The 8,580-nt window shown below is 40.0% G+C and overlaps 1 protein-coding gene across 1 annotated transcript; it reads left to right on the top strand.

Annotated features, from left to right (window-relative positions):
- Positions 1–5,535: 5,535 nt before the first annotated feature.
- On the top strand, positions 5,536–7,566 carry LOC141351613 (uncharacterized; the record flags this gene model as incomplete). Its single annotated transcript, XM_073858715.1, has 1 exon — positions 5,536–7,566. A coding segment is annotated over one exon (1,806 nt), but the record flags the coding sequence as incomplete, so codon positions are not given.
- Between the last annotated feature and the right edge of the window lie 1,014 nt (positions 7,567–8,580).

Here is an 8,580-nt window from a genome sequence, read left to right as displayed (position 1 = left end):
CCTGGCGGTCCGCCGGCGGTTTTTGGGCGGCACGAAGTCAGCGGCTTGACGCGGTCGGACCACCGTCGGGGCACCTTCGGCAAACCGACCAACGTAAAAAAGCTGTCGGTCTCCCGGCGTTTCTTGGGTGGCAAGCCACCAGCGGCTTGCCCCTGCTGGACCACCGTTGGTACACCAGTGGCAAACCGCCCCAGCAAACAATGACCTGGCGGTCCGCCGGCGGTTTTTGGATGGCACGAAGTCAGCGGCTTGACGCGGTCGGACCACCGTCGGGGCACCTTCGGCAAACCGACCAACGTAAAAAAGCTGTCGGCCTGCTGGCGTTTCTTGGGTGGCAAGCCACCAGCGGCTTGCCCCTGCTGGACCACCGTTGGTACACCAGTGGCAAACTGCTAGGTTTCTACTGAAACTAAGAATTATAAAAATCTTAAGAAAATACATGAAAAACAATATGAGACTGCATATAGGGCTTATTTAACGAAATGCATACATTTTTTTTTATATTTCAGTTTAAAAGAATTTTAAGGATAAAATAAAAAATGAGAGATAGTGTTTAATACAATATAGTCCACGTGCAGGTGTGGTTATTTGGACATTTATAGACAACAAACAAACACGAGTTTGTGATTTCATAATCATTTGAGGAGATTTTAAATTGTTGTTGTGATTATGTCAATGTGTGAATTTGCCATGACGCGTGTGTTGTGCGCGCCGAACACGTGCCCTTTTTGGCTTGTTCGACTTCATGCGGCGCTGCAAGAACCGACAGCTGTATGACGTCAAAGTACCGCGAGAACGATTCGAGAACTCATACGAAGTGTAATTTCGTCTCGCTCTCGCGGCACTTTAACGTCATCCGTCTGTCAGTTCTAGCGGGGCCGCAGGCAGGAAGTCGAACAGCCTTCTTTCTCAATACGGATTACCATCCGGTGTGGGACTGACGAAGCTCCTCTTTCACGGGTTCCTTTACTGTTTTCAGGTAAGTTTATTCCCTCAAAATACACAAATAATGCACAAAACTATTATTGACACGTAACAGAAACGCTTGTGTTGAATATTTACTTCATAGAAATGTTTTTTTGTCTTCTGTAAGCATGTGGACGCTTTTCAAAAGTGATAATGTTAGGGTGACTATAGCTTTTGCATTGTTTATTAAGTTTTGGCTTTTTAAAAACCAACTTCGTGTGTTGATGAGATGATGTAATAGCTTTGTTCAGGTTGTCAATGCATTATTGGAAGTAACTTATGCTAATTTGTTTAGCCTAAAATATGCAATGTACTGCACAGTTAAACGGTGAAAAAACTTTCATATAGCGTGAGTATTTGGTGAAAGTAGTACAAACACATGTTTTATCGTTAACATATATATACAAAAAGTTGTTATTTTATTTTAGGAGTGACAAAAATAACCTCTATAATAGAAGAAAAGCTGAAAGATTTCAAAATTTTCTGAAGGGAGCCACAGACAGATGTAAACTCAGGCAGGTTGAGAGCATATTTACTCACTTTTTTCACAACATATTACCATGCATCTTGTCATTTTTCTGCGTTTATTGCAGTTATTCTAGGAAGATTTTAACATCCAAACGTGAGTGGCACCATATGAGCAATACGCACAACCGGCGCAACGTCATAGAATGTCTCTGAACAGGTTCACGCCCACTTTTGGGGGAAAACAAACTAGACGTTCCATTGACTTTCATTCAAAATAGCGGAACAAAGCAACATTCGTACACAGCCGGCAGGCGTAAATAACTTATGAAATCACTCAGATTAAACATGTTGAGTATATATCTGTCCGCCCTGCCTGCCGTGGAGCGCGAAAGATACATTGACACATTTGGTTTGGTCAGTGTGGAAACATGTCCCTTTCATTCTCACAGCGTCAAATTTGTGTAACAACGCTCCCTATTGGCCAGAGGTGTCTTACCCGGACATTAAACTCGTACCTCATCGAGTCAACAGGGAAGCAAGTGAATGATTTTACTTCGTATTTGAAAGTTACTTCGTATTTATTTATTATGTCTTTATATTTTGAGTAATGAGTGCACTTTTCCGTCCAGCCATACAACTAACTGGCTTAGCGATATTTCCAGCAATCACTGGATGGCGTTGTTACACAAATTTGACGCTGTAAGAATGAAAGGGACATGTTTTTATATTGACCAAATTAAATGTTTTAATGTATCTTTCGGGCTCTATGGCAGGCAGGGTGGACAGATAAATACTCGACATGTTTAATCTGAGTGATTTCATAAGTTATTTACGCCTGCCAGCTGTGTAAAAACGTTGCTTTGTTCCGCTGTTTTGAATGGAAGTCAATGGAAGCGCTGCTTTTCTATCACCCAAAAAGGGGCGGTGACGAAATTTACAGTCAAGTTCCCGGATGTGCCGGTAGTCCGTATATTAAATGAACAAGTAAACCTAAAAACATAGATTCTGTTATATTTTGTATACTTTAATTTTCTTTTCAGTGTTTCACATCCTTTTAATCAATATTGATTGCTTTGTGACAAATTGCATATTATGTTTGTAGATTTTCCATGCTGATATCCGTGCAGCAGAATTGAAGCAGACCTGTCAGAAAACATCTCTAAGGTGCTATGAATCTCATAACTAGTAAGTACAACCTTAAACTAATACATTGCTGTTTACAGGTTTAAGGTTGTGGTTTATTTATAAAGTGCATCCAATTTCATTGGTAAAAAACAATGTTATTTTGTGTATTTGGTATAATATGCAATGTGTTTGCGTGGTGTACGGTTAAAAACACATACATTTTTATAGCTTTAGATTTCCTCCATTCCTCAAACGCATTGATTTTATACAGAACTCATCGATCTGAAATGCGCTGTGTCCCTGATTGGCCAGCTAATATGTACGTTGTGATTGGCCTGAATATGTCTGACGTCAGCCGGAAATGTGACGCTCCTGTTTGAAAGATTCGGTCACAATGCAATGCTGACAGGAGTTCATTTGTAGGCTATGAGTAAAAGTGGGAGCAATTATACAGACAGCGCATTATTAGAAAACCACGCCCACCGGGGGAAAACAATCCAACCATCTCCATTTACTTTATATTGCATTTCTGGCTTATAACCAAAAAAACAAAACAATGCCTGAAAGCTGCTGCGTGACAGAGTCTACAGCTAACACGCTGAAAAACCCAGAAATAAGTTTTTAGTACCAAGCTATAAAACTCAGCCTTTAAGGAGACAAAAGTGGATCGCTGATTATGTTTCCCTACAGTGGGCAACTGGGCATAGTTCTAATTATAGTAGTACTATGACAAGTTGCCTGTATCCAGTTTTGTGTCTTTGAAACGCTAGTTTTTTTTTTGTGTCAACACCTTATAAAATCTTATTTCTGGGTTTTTGGCTTGTTAGCTCAAGCCTGGTCCAACCAGACTCTCGTACATTCATTTCATTTGTACAGGGAGTCTGGCCACGCTCCATTGCAAAGTGTTACTTCCTTTAAGGAGGGTCTTCTGTTGAAGTACGACCTCTGTTCGCTGATTGGTCCTGCAGATTTTTGCAGGAGAAAACGAAACTCTACACAGCAGTCCCAGACATTGTACTGAAGCGAAATGAAAATTAAGCGGAAGCACATAGGAGGGCGGAGTCAGGCTATGTTAGCTCCACACCCCGCCACACAGCAGCCCCCAGGCACCGCTGTGGTATTTGTTATAAGCCAGAAATGACATGGAGGTTCAGGCAGCCTCACGCAATACAAAGTCATTGTTACTCATTGTTTACGCATATCGTTAACTTGTACTAATACATACTTACACACCAAAGTAAATGTAAAATCATTAGTCGGACCATAATTGTACTTTAACAAAATACAATAAAAAGGCAAGGCTTTTTCACATTTTACTCCTAAATTCTCCCATGCAGTCTAAATCCTCTTCTAAGACAAGCATTCACATACACAAATACATCTTATGACCTTGTTCTTCAGTAATTAAATAATAAAATGCGCAAATGAGGTTTTGCTTGAAATAATATGAACAGCAGCAATCCGAATCCTTCTCATTTTGCTTGTCTGTTTTTGTCCATCAGGATACACATCATAAGATAACTAGAGCTTACGGCTCTGTTTAGATTCAGCCTCACTTGTGAAGACTTCAGATGACGTAAACACTCACAAAGACATTATATGATGGCATCTATAGATGGACATACACAACTGCCAAATGTAACATATTGTAATTACTGCACCAAAGCGCAACCCTACAGATTTTCAACCCACTTAATATTGTTACAAATACAATATATGTTTATATTTGAAAAAATATTCTTTAGCTAATTTTACTGATTTATTTCCATTTATTTGTCCACAATACTCTGCCAAAATGATGTTTTGCATCATCCAAATATTGTTAATGTACATTTTACAGACATTGTAACAACACAAAGTGGGTTGAAAAAGTTTCTTCTTCTAAGTGCAGTAACTACGCTAACACTAAAACCGAGAAAAAAGTTCTTAAAGTGTTTTACACCAGCCAGTAAAACTTGTTACTGCAATTTTGGCAAACACATTTCTCTGATGGGACAAAATTAAACCAGGAGACTTTGTCACAAGACAACAGATCTCACAAAGCCCATTTCAACCTTTACCTCAATTTTGACCAAATGCATAGTTACTGCGCTTTGGCTTTGTTGGGCAGTATAGTAGTATTATAGTAATGCTGGAGTGAAATCATGGTAACCGTATATTTTTAAATCATGGTAATGTTTGTGGTTACTAAAATGTAGTACTATAAACCTATGCTGTTGTAAGAGAATGTTTATTCTTTATTATTGTTGTGAAACCATGGTTGATTTTATATTTACCATATGTTACTGCAAATGGTGGTAAAATCATGGATAACTTTGCATGGGTACAGAAAGGTGTAAACTGGTTGTTTTTATTTGGAAGTCATGTTGGTTTTAATGCATGTGATAAATGTATATGCATTTGAATATTTATTCTGTTTACTGACAATAATAAATTTGCAGTTGATGATGTAAATTGTTTATTATTGTGTTGAAAGACATTTGGTTAGCGTGATTAAACAATTATGAACCACGGACCGACCGGGCAGCTAGCAACCATTACCGGTATAAACCAGCGGACCTTTGCGGCTGCCGCTGGTGGTCCGCTGGAAAAACGATGGGTAAAACTCCGGCGAGCCGCTGGCGGCATCCGCCGGCGGACCGCCGCTCGTCCGCTGGCCTTGTGTTAGCTGGGGCAGCGGTCCAACAGCGGACCTCCGCCCTCTGCGGCTGCCGCTGGTGGTCCGATGGAAAAACGATGGGCAAAACTCCGTCGAGCCGCTGGCGGCATCCGCCGGTGGACCGCCGCTGGTCCGCTGGCCTTATGTTATCTGAGGCAGCGGTCCGACAGCGGACCTCCGTCGAAAAAGTAGCGGCTGCCGCTGGTGGTCCGCTGGAAAAACGATGGGCAAAACTCCGGCGAGCCGCTGACGGCATCCGCCAGTGGACCGCCAACTTTGCCGCTGGTGGTCCGCCGGTGGACCGCTGACCTTATGTTTGCTGGGATGTGTTTATACACACCAATGAGAGACCGTATCAGTGCAGTAAATGTGACAAAGCCTTTAGGGATTCAGGTACATTAAAATCACACCAGAATATTCACTTTAAAGAGAAAATCTATCAATGTTCACACTGTGATAAACATTTCTGTCAGAAATATCATCTGATACGCCACGAGAGAATTCACACTGGAGAGAAACCTCATCGCTGTAGTGTCTGTGGGAAGAGTTTTAGGCGACGTGATCATTTAGTGAATCACCAGAGTATTCATACAGGTGAAAAACCTTACAAATGCTCTCAGTGTGAGAAGAGGTTTACTCAGTCAGGTGCCTTAAAAGCCCATCAGAGAATTCACACCGGAGAGAAACCTTACATCTGCTCTCACTGTGGAAGGAGCTTCATTGATCTTAGATCTTTAAAAGCCCATGAGAGCATTCACACTGGAGAGAAACCTCATCGCTGTAGTGTTTGTGGGAAGAGTTTTAATCGACATAACAATTTAGTGAGTCACCAGAGAATTCATACAGGTGAAAGACCTTACAAATGCTCTCAGTGTGAGAAATCGTTTACTCGTTTACCTAACTTAAAAGCCCATCAGAGAATTCACACCGGAGAGAAACCTCATCGCTGTAGTGTTTGTGGGAAGTGTTTTAATCAACATGACAATTTAGTGAGTCACCAGAGAATTCATACAGGTGAAAGACCTTACAAATGCTCTCAGTGTGAGAAATCGTTTACTCATTTCCCTAACTTAAAAGCCCATGAGATAATTCACACCGGAGAGAAACCTCATCACTGTAGTGTCTGTGGGAGGAGTTTTGTGCAGCGTGGAAATTTAGTAATCCACCAGAGAATTCATTCAGGTGAAAAACCTTACAAATGCTCTCAGTGTGAGAAATCGTTTACTCATTTAACTCACTTAAAAGCCCATCAGAGAGTTCACACTGGAGAGACACCTCATCACTGTAGTGTCTGTGGGAGGAGTTTTAGGTGGCTTGAAAATTTAGTAGTGCACCAGAGAACTCATACAGGTGAAAAACCTTACAAATGTTCACACTGTGACAAGTCATTTGCTCAATCAGGTGGCTTAAAAGCCCATGAAAGATTTCATACTGGAGAGAAACCTTACGTCTGCTCACAGTGTGGAAGGAGCTTCACTGTTCTTAGTTCTTTAAAAGCCCATGAGATAATTCACACTGGAGAGAAACCTCATCGCTGTAGTGTTTGTGGGAAGTGTTTTAATCGACAAAACAATTTAGTGAGTCACCAGAGAACTCATACAGGTGAAAAACCTTACAAATGCTCTCAGTGTGAGAAATCGTTTACGCAGTTAAATAACTTAAAAGCCCATCAGATAATTCACACCGGAGAGAAACCTTACGTCTGCTCACAGTGTGGAAGGAGCTTCACTGATCTTAGAACTTTAAAAGCCCATGAGAGAATTCACACTGGAGAGAAACCTTATTACTGTAGTGTTTGTGGGAAGTGTTTTAATCGATATGACCATTTAGTGAATCACCAGAGAATTCATACAGGTGAAAAACCTTACAAATGCTCTCAGTGTGAGAAATCGTTTACTCATTTAACTAGCTTAAAAGACCATCAGAGTGTTCATACAGGAGAGAAACCTCATCACTGTATTGTTTGTGGGAAGTGTTTTAATCGACATGACAATTTAGTGAGTCACCAGAGAACTCATACAGGTGAAAAACCTTACAAATGTTCACATTGTGACAAGACGTTTGCTCATTCCGTTTCCTTAAAAGCCCATGAGAGAATTCACACTGGAGAGAAACTGAAATGAGTCTTCTATGGTCTCCATTTCAAGGTTTTTATTAACATAATGAGAATGTTGTGAAACTGCACTGTCTGTGTTTAGTATAATAACACCTTCTAGATCTGCTGCTATCAAGGCCGTAGCCAGGATTTTTCAAATACCGAGGACAACACCTACATTTTTTTTATTATTTATATTTTTTCCATATTACAGAATAATAATAAACGCGTTCAAACTACGACATAGCACAAATGTAACTGTCTGTGAGTATTTTGTTGGTGACTAAAAGCATCCAAAATAAATCAATGGTTACATTTCATCATCTGAAGTGTAAGTCACCCTTTGCCTAAAAACTGCAAAACTGTGTCATCTTTTTTCAAGAAGCTTCTTAAATTTTCAATTAAGGATGAATTTTTAAGAGCATAGAAGGAGTTTATATATAAGATGGGCTCTTATTGGCTGATTTTTCTTCAATATTCAGTGTAAGTCATCTATTTCAAAAATACATTTTTGGTTTTCTAATAATTATTAGCTAAATTAGTCAGTTTGGCACAGCTATATTTTTGGTCTACAAAAGTAATTTCAAGCATTTAACCATGCACCTTCAGATTAAATGATTTTTAAGACCATAGTTAACATTTTAGTCAAGTGACCTTAAACTTTTGAACAGTAGTGTAGGTTTGAATAATTGGTAGCTGTATTGCATCTCATATTGTAGGCTATTTGCTGCATAACCATAACTCTCCCCTTCCCTCCTTCTCTTTGTCTGCTCATATTTTGCTGGCCTTCCAAATAATAATTTAGTTTGTTGCAGCCTTTTCATTTTCATTTGCTTTATTAGATCAGAAGAGGGATGTGCACGGGGGGTTGCCCGGGCAACTGCCCATATGCCCTTCTCGACTCAAGTTGCCCTTCCGAGGTGGAAAAAAATAAATTTACTTTTACTTTTTAAAATAAACTTTCACTTCGTTACACTATGCGGTGTTCCTTCGTTACTGTTTTTGTGTATTTTATTTTTAAATTGCCGTCTCGTGTTTCTGGGCCATTCGCGACTCGTTTGAGTCGATTCCTTTAAAAGTATTGCAAATAACTGAGTCTTTTGAGTCATTCTTTGCAAAGCAAATGGGCCAAACGTTTTGAATTTGTTCGCGAATCAGTTTGAATGAATTCAAAAACTGAATCATCTGATGAGGTTTTACTCGTAGCCTATGTAGATTGAAACACGCTGAAAAGGATGACGTGGATATGAATTTACTAATCTTTTAA

The sequence above is a fragment of the Misgurnus anguillicaudatus genome, chromosome 20 (assembly GCF_027580225.2).
Source record: "Misgurnus anguillicaudatus chromosome 20, ASM2758022v2, whole genome shotgun sequence".
NCBI lineage: Eukaryota > Metazoa > Chordata > Actinopteri > Cypriniformes > Cobitidae > Misgurnus > Misgurnus anguillicaudatus.
Note: the sequence above shows the minus strand (reverse complement) of the source record. Positions and strands in the feature narration are given on the sequence as shown.